At 48.0% G+C, this 18611-nt stretch overlaps 2 protein-coding genes across 5 annotated transcripts in view; one reads left to right on the top strand and one right to left on the bottom strand.

The window, feature by feature from the left end:
* The first annotated feature begins 1673 nt into the window (after positions 1-1673).
* TACR2 (tachykinin receptor 2) lies at positions 1674-12661 on the top strand. Of its 3 annotated transcripts, none has more exons than XM_066191881.1 (5): positions 1674-2562; positions 6165-6359; positions 9409-9565; positions 10238-10434; positions 11626-12661. In XM_066191881.1, exons 1-5 carry the CDS (start codon positions 2165-2167, stop codon positions 11675-11677), a joined length of 999 nt encoding a protein of 332 aa, XP_066047978.1. In that variant the 5' UTR covers positions 1674-2164; the 3' UTR covers positions 11678-12661. The 3 variants fall into 3 exon arrangements, with proteins under 3 accessions (XP_066047978.1, XP_066047976.1, XP_066047979.1); XM_066191879.1 differs by having other exon boundaries at positions 11529-12661; XM_066191882.1 differs by lacking the exon at positions 11626-12661 and having other exon boundaries at positions 10238-10438.
* Positions 12662-14101: 1440 nt separating this feature from the next.
* Positions 14102-18611, bottom strand: part of HK1 (hexokinase 1) — a 44923-nt gene continuing 40413 nt past the window's right edge. For both annotated transcript variants that reach the window (XM_066191875.1, XM_066191876.1), the window contains 2 exons: positions 17928-18161; positions 14102-17246 (listed from right to left, as the gene is read on the bottom strand). In XM_066191875.1, coding sequence (XP_066047972.1) covers positions 17102-17246; positions 17928-18161 — 379 coding nt within the window. In that variant the 3' untranslated portion in view covers positions 14102-17101. The remainder of the gene's footprint in view (positions 17247-17927; positions 18162-18611) is intronic.

Below are 18611 nucleotides of genomic sequence, written 5' to 3'. Positions count from 1 at the left end.
TGTCAGGGAAATGCAACTTCCCTTAGGAATCTGGAGCTGGCCTGTGTCAAAAATTGCTCCAGCTTTCCGGTCAAAAGGCTGATAGCACACAGTCAATTGCTGGCCAGTCTCCAGGACAATAAATAACCTTGTCAATGCACAACCAGCAAACGAATAAAAGGTGTGGGTGTGGATACAGGAAGGCAAATCCCTCCTGACTCATGTGATGAAATGTTGACCAAAGGGTGGCTGCTCTTCGATTATCACCTGAGTAACAGATCAGGGACCGGGGCAGATGGTTCACAAGAAGGTTCCTAAGAAACCTGAGCACCTTGACCATCTTCAAAGTCAGCCGAGAGAGGTTACAGCTTCACTACTAGAGAGTCAATAAGTGCAGCCCTTTTTCTAAGCACTTGCTTCCGTTCTACTTTCCATAACTGATAAAGCACTTTAATGCACATTTCCAGTGAACTGTATGGAGGTTTTTGCTCCTATTCTCCTTTAAATTTGCAGGGATTTGAGACGGCGTATCAAAACAAATTTGAGGAACACTATTAGCTATTGAGTTTGTATGGCGAGTCATGAACAGCCCTCCTGAGCTGTGTACAGAAAGTGGAAGGTCCCTAAGGTGTTTAATGAGGTGTCAGCATAAGATTTTAAAGAAGCACCCGGAAAGAGCTTTACAATGCACATTAGAAGATATGTACAAGTGTACCTTTTCAGTTTCTGAGTAGGGAAGTGAGAGGGATAACCTGCAGGGAAGTCTGTTGTGAAGAGAAGGAGACATTACGTTCCGGATCACAGGTATTGATTTCCTTAAAAGCAACACTTGGGCAATATTGTAACGGAGGAAACCTGCTTGGAAGAGTTGGTTAGGTGATGGGTTAACTCCAGGCTGCCTCCAGAAATTAATGAAGCAAGGAAGGATTCCAGGCTGAGCTGGTGCAAGGGATCCTTAAGTGATAAACACTGCCCTGTCACAGGAGAGCCTAGCACAAGCTGCAGCTCCAGCAGCTACAGGAGCTGGAAAACTACAGAAGCGCTACAGGCACTTCTGAATCCTGAAGGCAGGTTTTCATACCTGAAACACCTTCAGCTTCCACTCGAGCAGGCACAAATCAGTGCCAAGTACTCTTGGAAGTCTCAGCCTCAGCGTGTCGCTTACGTTTACGGCCTTTGCTTTAAAGCTGGCAGCAGCAAGAGCGCTGTGCTCCGAGCAGACTCAGGGGTTCCTCTTTCCTACAAGAACCCAAAGTTTCTGCGTCCATGAGGTCACAAAGTTCCTACAGCACACACCGGGAAAGGGGATGCAGCCATCCAAAAGGGAGGATCTTGCTGAATTGCATCGAATCTAGTTTCTCTCTTGCTTTGAGAGTTCACAGGAAGTCAGGCAAAGTCCTGGAAACACGAAGATTGCGGGACTGGTAAACCTGGCCAAATAACTGCCCTTGCATGTAAGCCTGTAAAATCCTGGTAGAGCAACGTGGCCATTGCAGAGGTTATTCAAAACTAGCTGAGTGGAGCCAGGGAGGGAAGCTTCACGTACCACTTTGCCACATTCCATGTGATGTCAAATTGGTTGTTTAGTTTTCCCCTGCAAGAGACTCCACCTCCTTTCAAAGTCCCCTTAAAACCTGTTGAGATTTTATCCCAGCGCAACTCCTGCCTCGCGCTTCGTAGTTATACAGGGAAAGGAGAGCAAATGTCCTCAGTCCCGCTGCAGGGGATTCAGACACCTGGTGCTTTAGAAAACTGCTGCCCTGACAGAGAATTTCTACTTGGATTGGAGTGGGTTTTGGCTTCCATGTATGTTTTCTTGTCCCTAAAATTAATCTAAAGGAAGACATCACTTGCCATTGACCTGGAAAACACCTTCCTTTCTTCCTTTTTTAGAGGAAAAAGAAACTTGAAGAAGAGAGTTGTTCTTTAGTTTTTGCTCTTCAAGCGTAGGTTAAAATGCCAGGGAAGAAGGAGGAGGCCCTTGGCATCGCTCATCTCCTCCTGGAACTGCATTGCATCACTCAGAAAACGGGACGGGAGGACATGAGATAGCTCATTCCGACGTCTTTTTAACAGCACTTGGTTAAATGCATGGAAATTCATACCACCAGCGTCTACTGCAAGGAAATGAGCAGATGCCAGAAGATTTTCTTTTACACTTACAAGAAGTGAAAAAGCCACGGGCATGTTTTCCGTTTTTAATGCAAGCAATGTTTCGCAGGCTGGCTCCCTCGAGGACGGCGACAACTGGACGGCAGCAACCCAGTTCACGCAGCCAGGATGGAGAATTGCTCTGTGGGCCATCACCTACTCCTTCATTGTTATCACATCCATCGTTGGCAACGCCACCATCATCTGGATTATTCTGGCGCACAGGAAGATGAGGACCGCTACCAACTACTTCATCGTTAACTTGGCTCTTTCGGACCTGTTGATGTCTGCCTTCAACACCATCTTCAATTTTATCTATGCCAGTCACAATGTCTGGTATTTTGGGGAGGAATTCTGCAGGTTTCAGAACTGGTTCCCCATCACTGCAGTGTTTGTGAGCATTTACTCCATGACAGCCGTGGCTGCAGAGAGGTAAGAGGTGGATGGAGAAGATAAGGTCTGAAAAGATCCCCTGTAAGTCATAAAAATGTCGTTGTGATAGTTTGTGCAATTGGCCCCCACTCTGTCAGGTGTGGCCTTACCAGCCAAGTGGAAGGAGTGCCAGACTGTGGGGTGTGATGCTAATTATGGTGGGATCTTCTGCTTTTTATCCCTGGTCTGAATCACACCCAAATCTGTAACGAGTGGAACTGGCTGATATTTTGTTGTTCCCACATTATTGATCATAAATTGTTTCTCAGTCATCCTGAAAACTCTTTTGTGGCTTTGTTGGGCTTTTTTTAAACCATGAGATGGATATATCCAGAAAAAGGAGAACATGCTGCAGACTGCTGAAACCATCAGCAGCCCTAATCCTGCTGTGAGTCCAGCAAACCACCAGAAATAATGGGAATTAGATTAGAAATGGCAGATTATGCTCCCCTGGTTCGCTAGAATGACTTATTCCAAGAGGGAGGGAAGTAATTACAGTGATTCTGCTTGACTTCTGGGGAAATTTGGTATTTTCATGAAATCCACTGCCAACTGCCAAGTCACTTTTACTTAAGCTTTAATTTCTGGAGTCTGACTGTGTTTACAGCTCATTGTTAAATAGCATGAAGCTGGTTTCCTTTTTTTACTAGAAAGCGGCCAAAAGTCTGTGCGAATTTCCCCTCTTAAAGGCAGCGCTGCGTGCAAGAAGCAGAGGAGGTGATTTCCCTTCAGGCTCTCTACCCTCCGTTCTTCCATCCTTCCTGTCTTCCCTCCCCTACCTCCACTCTCCCTGCTGAAGCCCGGCGGTGAAGGACTTCCCTGGGGCAGCCTGACCCGGCGTCCAGAAATACCGGCACTCCCTATCAGTGCCCCGCTGTTGACTTTGCAGTTTCCTTCAGGTTTCCTGCTTTCCTTATCAGGGGCCTGTATCCACAAGGACCCTCGCAGCTCCCTCGGGAGGGGAGCCAGCATCCCTCTGGAGCCATCAAAAAGCGAAAAGCTTTGTTGCCTGAGTCTCAGGGGTCGCTCCCCCGACTCCCCTCCCCAGCTCGCAGCTCCGATCGCCCCGGCACACCCAGCCTCAGGAAGCAATCACAGACCAATCATACCAGATAAACGGGCTGGAAGAGGGAAGAGTGCTTTTAATGCCCGCTGCAACCTGGGCAGGAGCCGGGGACAGGGCACAGTACGGGGCAGCTCACGAGGACAGGGCTGGAGGGACCTGTTTGTCAGGCTGCAGTTGTCCGGATGAAAGCAAATCCCTATTTAGAATCAATGGCAGCTCAGTTTTAGACTCAAATACTCTTTTGCTGCCCCTGGCTGTAAATCAAGGGTTCTTGGTAACTGCTATTTTATCCGTGTTGTCTGCCAAAGAATATTTTTGAAAAGCCGTTTCAGCCTGTTGTCATGTCTTCCTACTCTTGCTCCTTGGGGATTTTTGGTGAAAGCACCTATATAGCCAGAATCTCTGCAGTCACATGGCAAAGATCAGGAAGAAAACTTGGCACCTCACTGCAAACCATATTTAGCTATTCTTTGCTTAGCCTTAAAATAGATCCTGACACGGTCTCCTGGAAACTCGACGCTTCCATTTATTGTTAAGAGAACTCGTGTCCACTCCAGCTCCAATGTTTAACTTCCATAAAAACAACATCTTCCAAAGTGGTTTATTTTAAGGAAGGAGGCTAAGAAGTGATGGCTCTAAGTCATTTTTGTCTGCCACGGGAAAGTCCCGGGTGATATTGCTCCGCCTTGAGTTTAGGATCCCTCAGTTTCCCCAGTACCAGAGCAGTTGTTTCCACTGCAGCGCTTGAGGCAGAAATGCAGTCCCATGGATCAGCTCGAGTTTCACACTCCGGTTAGCAAAGTCTCCTGCGACCGGTTTGGAAAGTGCACAAGAGGGTCCAAAATTCAGCTTGTTTTGTCTACATGTCTGAGGACCAGAGGAAGGGTGCCGAGATTAGAGTCCCAGCATCCTGGCATGTCACAGGGGCATTGAGAGAGGGCACAAGGAGCACGAGCAGCAGGGGAGCGAGGAGATCTCAGCGAGTTTGGTGAATCTCCCAGTTTGCAGGAGCTCGCCTAAAATCGCAGCTTGCCTCAGGGGCGCACCGCTGGCAGAGTGGGAGAGCCTCCAGCCAGCCCTGTAACACCGCTGATGTCTGCAACACAGGCTCCAGTGCCAGCACAGTGGCTGGCATTGTTTATTCCCAGGACTTGTCATTCACTGAGGGCCACAGATCATCGTTTCAGGCACTTCTGTGAGCAAATACTCTGGAGAATATCCACTGGTGGATTCCTCCCTGACCAGAGACTCGAGCACTATATAACACTGCCTAAGGCAAGCTAAAGAAAAGCGAGGTGACATGAAAATTTTATAGCTAAATAAGGCCCTGCTGCTGTGCAGCCCTGGATTGCTCACTGTGCTGCCTGTCCTGCAGCAGCAGCTGGGCAGAGCTCCCTACAAACAGCCTGGCCAAGAGACGGCACAGTTTGTCAGATTTTTGCTATGAAAACTAGGAGGCAATGGGCATTTTCCACTCCGTTTTGCCTTTGTAACGACCATGACAAAGAATAGGGAAAGCATGACAAGAAATGCATAATTGATTAGGTACTCATTACAACACCGTGTATTTCCACACAGGGAACTTAAAACCAGAGAGTGCCCCAGGCTCATGAGTAATCCAATAGTCAGATGTGCTGTGAGGGCCCAGAGCAGGTGTGGGATGAAAGGGTCAGCCCTTCCCTTCGCTGCAAGCACAAGTGCTCAGGCAGTCAGAGACAGAGGTAGACAGCACTGAGTTTTCCACAGCTAAAAATCAGTGGGGAAAAAATCGGGGTAAAGGATACGCAAGAGCTCGGTCTGCTCTTGTGCTAATATGAAGCATCAGAGATTGACATAATGAGAAGGGAAAAGCGTGCTTGGCTGGGCTTTTTTTTTTTGGTAAGGCACTTGCGAAAGTAACTTTAAAAAAATAAAAACAGCAAGAATACTTTTTACAAGGGCCTGGAATGACAGGACAAGGGGGAATGGCTTCACACTGATGGAGTGCAGGGTTAGATGGGAGGCTGGGAAGAAATTTTTCCCCTGTGAGGGAGGTGAGGCCCTGGCACAGGATGCCCAGAGCAGCTGTGCCTGCCCCTGGATCCCTGGCAGTGTCCAAGGCCAGGTTGCATGGGCCTTGGAGCAACCTGAGACAGTGGAAGGTGTCCCTGCCCATGGCTGGGGATTGGAACTAGGTAGACTTTAAGGTCCCTTCCAACCCAAACCATTCCGGGATTCTATGAAAAACTCCATAAGGGGAATGCTTGCAAAGACTATATGCAGAAGATATAAAGGACTGCTTCCTGCTCACACCAGAAGCATCCGTCCAAGGTGGGTTTAATATATCCTGCGCTAAGAGTTGCAATCATTCTCTTCGGAAAGGATTTAGTTCCTTATTATTTATGGCCTGGAACCTGTCAAAATGTCTATATTAATAAAGCCCACAACACTGTCCTGGTGAGTTCTTACACTTTCTGCATTTGTTGCGTAGATTGCCAATCTCACCGTAAAAGCACTACCTTTGTTTCTCTGTAAAAGCACTGCCTGTTTCTTGCAGGTATGTGGCCATAATTCACCCCTTCAAGCCCAGGCTCTCTGCTGGAAGCACCAGAGCCATCATTGGGATAATCTGGCTGGTGGCGTTCGGGCTCGCCTTCCCGCAGTGCTTCTACGCCGAGATCACGATGGACAACGGGACCGTGAAATGCATCGTGGTCTGGCCTGATGACGTTGGATCTAAGCACCAGCTGACGTAAGAGACACCATTAAACTCCCAGTTCAGGCAAAAGTTAACCGGGAAAATAATTCCATCTCCAAACTGCTGGCTATGGAGAGTGCTGGGAGAGAGAGAGCAGGAGAATGTGGGGCTGGGTCTAAACTCAATTGAAGCCAGCTGTGGAAAAAGCTGCCAGGTGATCAGGGTAATCCTGAACCTGCCATCCTCCCCTGCTTTGAAAACTGGTTATAATGTCTAACCCTACATACAGGGCTTGGGGAATTTAAGAGAAACCAGTACAAAAAGTCTTTAGGCTTATAAATATACAGCTCTAGTTATAAAGCTCTAACCAATAAATCCTGGTTTCAAAGATCCTGGATTTTCTTCCTCCATCAGGCAGGAGGAAACTGGATATCTTTAATGCTGAGAAGCCACGTAATTAGTTAAAAATTATGCTGCTCTTCGGGGGGGGTAAAAAGAAAGTAAAACCCGAGAGCAGCATGTTTCAAACACCCTATGGTTTTATAGACATCTTTATCTGGGCACACATCTGCGCTCCCGAAACTCCCTAAGCCTCACAGCGATTTCCTCCTGCTTGAAAGCAAGATTGTTCAAACAGATGAAACAAGCCGTACGCTGCACTTGGGGTATCTGCTGTGATTACTCATCATTCAAAGCAGGTGATGCACTTTTGAGAAATTAATCAAGCAAAACATACAAAGTAGCAATGGAAGAACTGAGGAGAAGGAACAAATCGATTCGCAAAGTGCAACCAATTTTTCAAACCAAAACCCACTGTGAAGGCTTTTGCCCGGCTCCATGCACGTGGGACATTTTCCCTGCTCATTCTTCATCTCTGGCAGACAGCTGGATGCCTCCTCAGCTTAGCCATTACCAAACTAACTGATTTTCACACGAACATGTGCCAAGTAATTTTGGCCAAGCTGCAGCGTATTCATACAGTGGTAGCCAGTTGTTCCCAGTTGAGCAGAGAGTAAAATCAGGCTCAAACCTCTCATGCTGGGTGATGTTCCTCCTGGGGGCTCCTTTTTTGTACCCTTTGGTACGTGCTGGGGAACAGAGAGTGCCAGGCTCCTGTCAGTTATGGAGGAGGGACAATAGATAGCTGCTAATATGTGAGTCACTGATGACCATTTCGTTCAGATGAAAAGAGTGAGGTTTATTTCTCCCACATCCATGGCATGGAAAGGATTCACAGGAGCTCCCCAGCATGCTGACAAAATCCCTGTGGGCTGGAAGGGCTGGTCCTGAACGTGGCAAATAGCAGGGCAGATCCTTTCTGGGATCTCCAGCGGAAGAGCAGCAGCTCCTGACCACAATACATTACTCACCAGCTCTGTCTTCCTGGGCAGCGTCAGATCCACAGGTTCTGGTATCTCTCTTAGAAAAGAAGTTGGAAACACTGCCCCCCAGAAATCACACTGAGGGATGGATTTGTTGGGACAGATGCCTGCAACTCAGACCGTGGAGAAAAAGCCACGTGCAGCCATTTGTGTACTAGTCCAAATAACAAGGGAAAGAAATACTAAGAAACCTAAAGGAAAACAACAACGAAAAAAAAAAGGAGAATGGGGTTTCTGTGTTGTCTGTGTGTCCTCTGGATCCTTTGCAGTTGAGTAAACCCATCTTTCAAGACTTCTAGACTTCAGAAAGAAGGAAAATCCTTTTCTGCAGGAAAGATGTGCAGAATTATGACAGAAAGAAATTTTTAAAAACCCAAATTTTAAAAACCCCAAGCAATGCACTACTGACTGCCAGTGCCTGAAGAATACTGGATGTAAAGGATACAGAAGTTTAACCAGAGTAAAGAACCCTAACCCCAGAGGCTTTTTCTTCTGGTGACAGGTTAACTTTGCAGCAAAGTAGTAAAGCTACAAGACTAAAAGCTTCTTTTTACGTGCGCTCAAACTCAGGCTCCCATCCTCCTTTCCTCCTCCCAGGATGGGAGCCCTAAAAGGGCTTTGCTGCACTCCACACAGAGTATAAGACCTTCAAAAGAGGAACCGCTCTCAGCACAATAGGAAAAAAGTGCAAGACAGGCAGGGACAAACTCGCCACATTTCACAAATATTGTATTTTTCTTTATGTAGCCACCAGTCTGGTATTTGCAACCACCCCAAGGAACAAACACCACCGAGAGTCCAACACCCATTTCAACAGAGCTCTGCAAAGCGCTAATGTGAGGAGTAGCCCCAGAGCCTTGTCAGACTGAGAAAGACCATTTGCACCCTCCCAGCCTTTTGGGGTCGGTGCCAGCCTGAGTGTGTGCCGGAGCCCTCCTGCCTTCTACTTTTCACACTGTTTATGTTATTTTGACAGCTGCTGTAATGGAGTGAGCAGGTTGTTCCCTTCCCATAAATGGTGGTTGCTTAAACTAGTCCGCCCCCAGCATGAGGGAACCCGCAGAAGTTTGTGGGGTGACACGAAAAACTAGAAAGGGCTGAGGTTAAAATACAGCTAAGGGGAGGCCAGTGCTTTCAGCTGGAGCAGTAACCAAGTAGCCTCTTGGTGATACTTTAATTGTGTGTGCTCACACAAATAAAAACAGCGAGCTACACAAATACAGGCAACATCCCTTCCTCACTATCTGCATCTTTGGGCAGCCTGTTAGCAGCCAGATACCTTTTGCAGTCCCTGATCTGACTTTTTTCCACTGTTGCCACTACTGCATTCATCAAGTTACTCTATAGTTTTTTGGACTATTCCTTTCCCATACCTGTGATTTAAGGACTTGTACTTTTACCACGGTCTCTCTCTCTCTCTCGCTGCAGTGGGATAGCAAAGCTCAGTGCAGGTGGCCCTGGACTGCAACTGTCTGTTAAAAGATAAATGATGTTACTCTGTCTTGAATGAGCAGGGAATCCAGCCCAAGGACCCCTCATCACACCACAAGAGAGATGAGATTTCGCTGCTTACAGAAGTCCCTGTAACAATAATTATAGGCAAAAATTCTTCTTTGTGGTTTTGCTAATAGGAGCCAGTGTACATATCCAAAAGACAGTTTCTGAAAGAGCTCTCCAAGAGCCATACTGACTGTGAAAAACTGCTTGTTCTTCTCTTTCAGGTATCACATTGCCGTGATTGTGTTGATTTATTTACTGCCTTTAATGGTGATGTTTGTTGCATACAGCATTATAGGAGTTACTCTGTGGAACAGCACGGCTCCGGGCAACCACCTAAACAGAGTCCGCTATGAACACCAAGTTAATGCCAAAAAAAAGGTCAGAAGTGAAACTTAACTATAATTACCCCAGCACACCAGCCCTGCTGCCTCCAGTTCCAAAATGGAGCTTGTGTTTGGTACAAAATCTTTTGGGACTGGGCTCGAAAGGTTAACAAAATAGTTTGGGTCTGGGGTAAAGGGCATGAGCCTGCAGGTTTATAAAAAATGGTGATTGTGTGCACCAGCCAGCCTTCAAGGAAGAAAGACTCACAGCAGCAGGCCAGCTGCCAGCAGTAAAGTGAGACATGAGAGTAAAGGCTCATGTCCAGAGCATCCACATGTTTATACCCACAGGATAAAACTCTGGGCAGAGTGGAGCGGTCTCAGCGTAACAGCAGTGATCTCGTTTCCCTGCGTATCTCTCTGGTGTAGCTACAAGCAGTTCCTCTGCAGAGTCCACTCAGTGCACTGGGGAACGTTTGCTTTAACCCCCACCCTGTTCCCATCACCAGGGCACTCTCTCCCTGTTCCAGTTTCCATTGCCAGGGCACTCCCTCCCCGTTCCCAGTTTTCATCACCAGGGCTGGTTTCTTTGCCATAGCTGCACATGGTATGTATGGTTTCATTCCGTACGCTGCACTCAGGGAGGTCAAACCAGCCCCAAAGTGAAACCAGCACTTCTCACTGCCCCAGCAAGCCCAGAAATAACCCCTTGGTTTTGTTTTCCTAGTTTGTGAAGACAATGGTGGTAGTGGTGATCATTTTTGCTGTCTGCTGGCTGCCCTATCACATATACTTCATCCTGGGGAGCTTCAAGGAAGACATCTACCAGCAGAAGTACATTCAGCAGGTGTATCTCGCAGTCTTCCTCCTTGCCATGAGCTCGACAATGTACAACCCCATCATATACTGCTGCCTGAACCAGAGGTGAGTAGTGTGAACACACGTGCACAAAGAAAACTCTCAGCCTGAAAAAACGTAAATCTCTGGAGGTGAGAGCAGCTGTGATTTCCAACTGCAGTCCCTAGGCCAACTAGACAATTTAACTTACCCTGTGCTAATAATGTGAGATGGGATACGCTCTGCGATTTTAACTCAGCCCTTAGTATTTCCTGTCTTGAATAAAGTGCAGGCAGCAGGCATGGGATCACAGCACAGCCACATTTGCAGCTATTTCCACATGCAGGCCATCCTATTTCCAAGGGAGGGATCTGTAATCCCTGCATTGCATCTGCTGAGCTAATGCTGGGCTGGCTCAGCCGCCTGCTCTCCCCAGGCCGCTCCCCCCCCCCCCCCAGCACAGTCCTGAGCCTCCCTCGCAGTCCTGGGCTCACCCCCACGGCTGGGAAGCAGGAGCAGCCCACGGGTGACCCGTGAAGGTCCCATGGGGACGTGCCACCGACAAGGCAGCAGCTGGGGGAGCACAACCGCAGCATGCCAAGAGGTGTCCCTCTTGCTCTGCGCTGGGAGGGCTGCACGGTGCGGAGCCGCGAGGCTCGCTCGCTCCTTTGAGCGTTTCAAGCAGCATCCTGCCCGTGAGCTCACAAGAGTTTTGCAGCCCATTCACCCAAACTGCGTTTAACTTGAAACACACAAACGTGTGTCCTCCCCCTCCTCTCTCAGAAAGCAGACAGCTTCCTCATTTAATTATTCAGTTTCTTTAAAAAGCTCCCAGTGGGTGAACGCGTGTATTTTCCTCAGATGTTCTGCGTCTCACAAATGCGGTTACCAGCATGGTCAGCACCATCTCCTGAGCACACCAAACACCCTGCCACTTCACTGATCTTGTATGTTTACTTAAAATACAAGGAAATCAGATCAAAAACTCCTAATGCACCTCCCTCCATGGTTTTGTGCATTTAGCTTTTCGTCTCGTTCCATCTTGTTTCCATCTCATTGATTTCAGTAGAAATATTTGTTTCCGTAGTCATTCACAGGTAGAACCAAGCCATGAGTTTGTTCATTCTCTGGGCAATTAGAAAGACCATTTCACCATTTAATTGCTTTTCTCACTTGTGCAGGTTTCGTTCTGGCTTCAAGCTAGCCTTCCGGTGGTGTCCATGCATAAAAGCAACAGAAAAAGACAAACTTAAACTTACGTACCCATCCTCTTACCAGGCGACCTACAGGAAGTCAAGAACAGCAAGTTTCAACACAGAAACTCAGCTAAATGAGAAAGAGAAGACAGCATTTATCCTCACCCGATTAACACTTTGATTTCCTGCTCCTGGTTCTGGCTCCATCCCCATACGCCATGACAAGGCAGCAGATCTGTAGAAGCCTGAGGCGGGTCTTTTTCTCTGGAGCAACTGCTTCCTACAGGACTTCTTCAGATGCCATCCGCATTGAAGGCAGTGTGTTGGTAACACTTATATCCATGTAGGTCCAAATATCACCCAGCTATGGATGCGAGTTTAGCCCTTCCTTACGTCAACAACTGCAATACAGAACAGACATCAGGCCCAGAAGGTCAAGAAATCAGTGGAGCAGATCTGAGGCAGTGCCCATCAGCAGAATATAAATGATTTTATTCTACATTGTGATCTCCTGACTTCTGTTCCACCGAGACATTTAAGTCCAGAAAAGACTCGATGAGCAGAAAGGCTGGGGCTCGTGGCCCAGCTGGGATGGATCCCTGGGGCTGTGCGGGCAGCTGAGTCCCACGGTTCAGCAGCCCCCAGGCAGGCAACACTGTGGACCAAAGCCTGTTCACAACGAAGGCAAATACTAACACATCCAGACTGAAAAATCCAGCCTGCCCTCAAAATTTTCTGAACTCTGGAATTTTCATGCCTGCAATTTCACCAGCAGCAGCAGCAGTTTCTTAAGATGTTGTCATTGCATGGATTTCTATAACCTTGTCCCAAAATACGTTGTTGTTTTCCTGTTAAAGCGTGCTCAAGCGATTTCTCCTTCACGTTAATTGCGGTGCCTAATTTGGAAAGCGAGGCTCTCAGAAGAGTCAGTAGCCAGGGATGCCCACTGGCTTGGTCAGGGCTCACAGATCCAATCCGAATCCACCTTCTTTACATCCTTTTAGTCCTAACAGCAGTGGCCCACCACTGTCTTTTCCCAGATAGTCCCTTCACCTTCCCTTTCCAGACTTATCTTCACTGCTCTGCCCAGATATGAAAATAAAGGCTGGAAAACGTCATCTTCCCAGCCTGAGGCATTATGTGCAGGCACACAAAATGGGAGAAGCTGAAATATAAACATTATGTAAAAGTAATACAGCATTCATTGGTGGTGTGATAAACTAGCACCTCACAATCACCTTCACCTCTCATGGCACGTTTGTAAATAATATCACAGAGCCATAGCTTATCAATTAAAAAGCTCCTGTAATGTTGACAAGAGCCAGTTATTTGAAATATTCTCCTTTGCTCTGTCAAAGCCAAACCACGAAGTGCTGCCAGGCTTAAATTCTGCAGTAAATCCAGAGAAAACATTCATGGCTTGAACAGTACCCAGGGATACAATTTTCAATTCAGGAACGAGATACACGTTCCTTCTCCACTTCTCCACCTCCCTGGCTCTCTGGAGAACAATTACATTATGCAACAAACCTCTCCCCCTGTTGGGACAAGAGCGCCCAGGCCCCTCTGAAAAAGTTCACGATTTTAAATCATTCCAGCAGATGGTTTCTAGTCCAGATGTTCCCTGGCCAGCCCTCTCCCCAGGCCAGCCTGCTCTTCCCACCACTGCACTGCTGGGGTGTGTGCTGGGCAGGGGGAGAGCAGTGAGAAGCATTTACAGCCAGCCACCACCAAGTCATTCTGCCAGAGGGACTGAAAATCATTTGGGAGGGATACTCTGCCGGACACACATTGCTGGGACCGAGCTATACACGGCAGAGACTCCTGCCCTGAGGAACTGAAGGATTCCTACTCACAGAGTTCAGTATTCCAAATACGTGGGCTGTACTCCCCCTGCCCAGCTGGCGTGAGTCTAAGTCCTTTAAACTCTGCAGCTTTCTAATACAGAGCTTTTTAGACTAAACAGGCCTATCTTGAGCATCCCACCTTCCCCCTCCCTCTTCCATCACACCTGAACAGCCAGCCAGAGCCTATTCCAGATGCCCCAGTGTCACACACATGCCACCAGTGCATCCCCTGTGCAGTCCCTGACTGGCACCGACATCTTCCGACAGCTCGAGGCTTTTCTTTCTCTTGTTGGGAGCAGCAAGCAGAGGATGATTTCTTCACGTTGCAAAAGGGATTCTCCACGCCCCGGCAGACTCACAGTGCAGATCCTGAGGTTTCATCCCACAGAAACAGCAATAGTTAAGGAAACAGAGATGCTCCGAGCCCTTGTTATATGGAAGGCAGCCCAAGGCAGGCTACATTATTCCTGTGATACATGAGGCGACAGGAACACCATACTCCATGGTGAGTACATGCAATTCTTCATATAAATACAGCCAGGATTAAATACCACACAGCAGTAAAGACATCCAGGTCGGCAGTAAATCCCTCCCCTGCATGTTTATTTGTGCTCTAAGTAGCAAAGCAGTCCCTGCAGTCGGTAAAGAAAAACACTTGAAGAAGAATCTCATTTTTATGGTAAAGGAATGAACAAAAAGCACAGAACGGGGTTCAGAAGTTCAGAAACACTTTATTTTGCCTTCTGCTATTTTCTTAAGAAAACAAAACAAAACAAGGTCTGCTTGTTTTAAAACCCATTCAAAAGGTTTCTGAGAGAACCCCAGAGGAGTAAGGAGCAGATGACATTACAACAGTGGTATGCAAATGATCTTTTCCCCAGGAAATATAAGATTTTTTTGTGTTCATATTGCAGTAATTACAGCTTAACAGTTAAGAGGACTGTGATTTTATTCACCAAGCCTAAAAGCTTTAAGAAAGACATCTCAGTCATTGCTTGGGTAACATTGGAGACATTTCTTCAGACAGTCATAGCTTGTGATTGACTTGGAACAGTTTCCTAGGGGTAAGAAGTAGTCTGGAAATGAAAATTCCACCATGTCTCCCTTTGGAAAAGAACTGCCGTGTCTTATCAGGTACATCAACTATGGTCCACGGTAGGAAAAGTTAGAAACACAAACTCACTCCCTATTTGTTAAGAGCTGGATCCAATAAACAAAACGACCTATGCCAGCATCTCCAAAGCTCACAGTCACCCTGAGACCAAGTTTAACTTCCACTTCTCGTTCACCCTCTATCCTGCACTGAGCCTGGCCCACAGACGCCCAAGAGCTCCAAACCCAAGTCCCCAGGCACGGCTCACACCACCCCTACAGCACTGCCGATGGCAGGCACAAGATTTGCAAACCTTCAAGCAATTCAAATGCAACGTGTCCCCTGCGCCCAAAAAGTTTCTCACCTTCTTCTGTCTCCTGTTTGGGGTCATAGCTGCACATCAAGGCTGTCAGAGACTATTCAAGCTGTAACATAAAACGGATTATTGGAGAAGCACAGCTTTAGTGTCCGCAAAAGGGGCTTTCATCTACCACAGCTCCAACACAGGCTGTGCCAGCCAGTGGTGTAGGACCACCTGACACCGGGACTCCGCAGACATCCGCCCTAGGCACACAGGGAGCTCACGGACACGCTGTATCCATCACAAGCCTAAAGCAGCCACGCCGCCCTCGGCGCAGCGCCCCGAGGTTTTCCTGCAGCGCAGATCCCCCTGCACAAGACAGGGCACCACCAGGTGCACCCCGACAAGCCACACAGCCCCTAAGATTTGGGCGCTGTCAGCGCTGTGCCTCTGCTGAACTACATTAGGAAACACGAGGCACGGGGACCTGTGTGAATCTCACCCCGAATGCCCGGGAATAAAAACACACACAAAACACAGGCACCACTGGGATTAGGTTGCAGCTCTCCCTACACAATAGCTCTTCCCAAAGCACTAAGCCACCAGCCAACAGCACCTCTTCCAGAAAGAACCACTAAACACCAGTTAACGCACATCAAAAAAGTTTAATATTTTCACAAGTATCACGTAACACTAGTGCCAGAGCTACTAGTGTGCAAAGTAAAAAGACCCTCTACCTTTGCAAAACCATTTAGGCATGCAATTTTTCAGGTAGACACACACTTAAAGCTGCAATGACCGTTTGTGACTTACAGGTTACTTTACAACATTCACTCACAGTGCACCATAATGCATATTGAAATGTTATCGATAGGTAGGGCAATCCAAATCTTAGGCAGTGGAATGAGAACAGAGAAGAGTAGCCTGCAAATTTCCATCTCCTTTCTGCCAGAAAAGGCATCAGGGAAAACCATGCGGACATCTCAAATTCATTTTTGGTAGAAGAGTGGGAATTAAGGAGTACTGTGTGGTCTCTCTCTTTGCAGAAAGTGGTGTGACTTACAAATGTTACTTGACATGTACCTTCCTGACTGCTTCTCAATTTGAGTGATGCAACTGTTATGCAAATATAATAATGGCATCGACTGGACAGAGGACAGGGTACACCACGTGTAAATGATCTGCTGTTGCTTTCATCCTTGGAATAAGCTGCACCCAATTTTGGCTTTGTGGGTTGTTTACGCACCCGGGGTCCTCAGAGGCAAGATCAAAACGCAACCCTTCTCTTTCTGCACACTAACTGTGGCCGAGTGTTTGTGTTCTGAGTGACTGCTGAACAGCATTGAAGATTAAAGCTCTGTGTGGAAGCAAATACCCATTTAAGGCGAGAGACGGAAGGAGGCGCATCCAGGGGACGCGGCTGAGCTGCAGGTTTGGTGGAAGGGCAGCTGCAGTGCCCTGACCCAGACTAACAAAAGAGATAGGAACTGTTTTCTATAGGAACCCTTAGACAGAAGAACACAGCAGCACAGCCGCGTAGCGACCATAGATCTACCGATTTCTCAAGTCTGGAGATTTGGATTACCCCAATCACCAACCACTTGGCTTCACCCTTTAGGGATTTCTCGTTGAAACATGACAGATTTCGCCCAGTAACACAACACTACTCACAGAAGCAACGGGGAATACCAGTGGAACCAGATCTGTGGGACAAGAGTGTTTACTTTCACCATGACAAGAGGCATCAAGGAAGCGAGTAAGTCGCGGTGTCGAGTCCCACTATAGAGTTACGTGCGCGCACAGTGCTGACACACCGTAATGTTTTCACAACCGCTTTTAGACGAAACAACAGCAGGTAGATAATGCAGGAGGGAACTGTTGCTTCCCCTTCACTTAAAAGCATCAACACCCAGGTCTGGTGGTCAGTGTGCTGGCAGTGCGCTGAACAGGGATGCTGCAAAGAACACGTTTGGTACGATGCAACGGGAGCTCTCAACGCACATCACTTGGGGGCAATTTTGTCTCAGACAACACCTGATTTTTGACAACTGCAGAAATTATAGACTGGTTTTTTCCATGACCTACAGATGGGGAAGGTACCAACAAGGTGAGTAAGAAACATGCAGATTGGGGTCCAGAAACAGGAGATATTATTAACAGCACACATTCTATCTTGTATCCTATTTTTTTATGTCATTAGTTGTAATTTTTTTTTTCCCCCGATAAAGCAGTGAGTTCTGGGTTTTTACCAGTTCTGACTATGCAGTCGCTGCTTTATGAGAAACACAAGACAGAATTGAGGCCAAGATTGTGGAGTTCAGTTCTGCTCAGCCTCACGAAGCCTGCATCCCACCGCTGTGATGAGCGCTGCCCCTTTCCCGCTGCCGTCCTCCGACAGCAGGAAGGTCACGTCACAGTTGGGTGCCAGGTCTTTGACTGTTTGGTGCATGATCCTCGAGAAGCTGTGAAAGGAAACAAGGGTGAGGAAGGTCCCGCAGCAACTGTGGAGTGGAGCACTGCTATGGGCATATGCACTGTATCCCCTTTCATCTGGGTCAGAAGTAAAATGCTGGAAACCAGGGTGGATTTGAAGCCCAGGAGCAGTAGGAGTTAAAGGAAAAAACCACTTTGCATCCCAGCCCCGTCTGTCTGTGTGAGGTTCGCTGGGATCACGAATCCACAGCAAAGGGAAAAGAACAGACCACATAAGTCCTCCCCTTCCCACCCATCTCCCTCCGTGCACACTAGAAGTAGGCACTGGTTCTCTTCTCCTCCTGCCCCCTCCATGGTTCTGCAGCAGCTCTCCTCCACTGGACACTGAACAGACACATCCTCCAAAGAGGCACCAGGCATTTCAGCACTGCTCTGTCATTGCCTGCCCAGAACCAAGAGATCCTTCCCTTGCTAGACAGCTTCCAACTCACTCGGCAAGCTGCGTCCCCTTCAGTTTGTCACCACCCCAAGAATCTTTCACAAGTCATTCTTGATCCTCTCATTCCCTTTCAGAAAGCCCTGAGCCCCCTGATTAAGGCTTTTCTTGTCCTGGCCCTTATCCCAGCAAGTGAGAGAGTCCAGTTGGGAGCATCAAGAGGAAGGACGTACGCGCCAACGCACAGACAGATGCTGAGAAGGCAAATACTCACTGCGGGTGGAGTTTGTAGAGAGTGCCATCCACACCGACCGTGATCTCCAGGCGCTCTAAGCCTCTGTTCTCCCTAATTTTATCTACAATGGCAGCCATTCCAGCGCCACACAGCTGCGCTGCTCTCCTCGACACCGCCCCGCAGACTGTCTTGACAATGATACTGTCGTCGCAGGTGCTGTTGAGCCCCAGCTGCTGGAGGATGGTTCTCACCTGCAGCAAGGCTAACCTGTCACTGTAGGAGGAAAACACGGTGTTGCAGGTCTCCCTCGGTCAAGCCATAAGCCCCACTGCACTGGTGGCTGCAGCCATGCACCCACGCCAGGCAGCAGCCTCGGCTGACAGCACAAGTGACCTCGGGAAATGCAAATTCAGTCACCCCTGCGCTGCGCTGCAGCGCAGGAGAGGTGTGCAAGCAGCAACAGAGCTCTAAGTGCAGCTCTGCATTGCCTCCCCTTCTCTTTCCTTACCATGGGGCATTCCAGGAAAATATTTTTAACGATGACCTTGGGTTTTTTTTCCCCCGTGAAGCCTCAGAGATTGCTTTAAAATACAGGGTCCGAGCAATAAAAGCGCAAAAACACCCAGTAAGCAGTGCTCACTCAGCTAGTGTTCATTCAATTCCACAATTGCAGCTGAACACACACAAGGGGCCCAGGAAAATGGCTTGATTTCCAAACAAGGA

Source organism: Chamaea fasciata, unplaced genomic scaffold (assembly GCF_029207755.1).
Source record: "Chamaea fasciata isolate MVZ Bird 193981 ecotype frontalis unplaced genomic scaffold, bChaFas1.0.hap1 SCAF_9, whole genome shotgun sequence".
Classification (NCBI taxonomy): domain Eukaryota; kingdom Metazoa; phylum Chordata; class Aves; order Passeriformes; family Sylviidae; genus Chamaea; species Chamaea fasciata.
This window is presented reverse-complemented; position numbering and strand designations above follow the sequence as displayed.

Excerpts from the sequence above, each read along its gene's own strand:
- TACR2 (XM_066191879.1), top strand. The coding sequence starts at position 2,165 with ATGTTTTCCGTTTTTAATGCAAGCAATGTTTCGCAGGCTGGCTCCCTC. Across the intron at positions 6,360-9,408 it reads GGATCTAAGCACCAGCTGAC|GTATCACATTGCCGTGATTG; the intron begins GTAAGAGACACC and ends CTTCTCTTTCAG. Across the intron at positions 9,566-10,237 it reads AAGTTAATGCCAAAAAAAAG|TTTGTGAAGACAATGGTGGT; the intron begins GTCAGAAGTGAA and ends TTGTTTTCCTAG.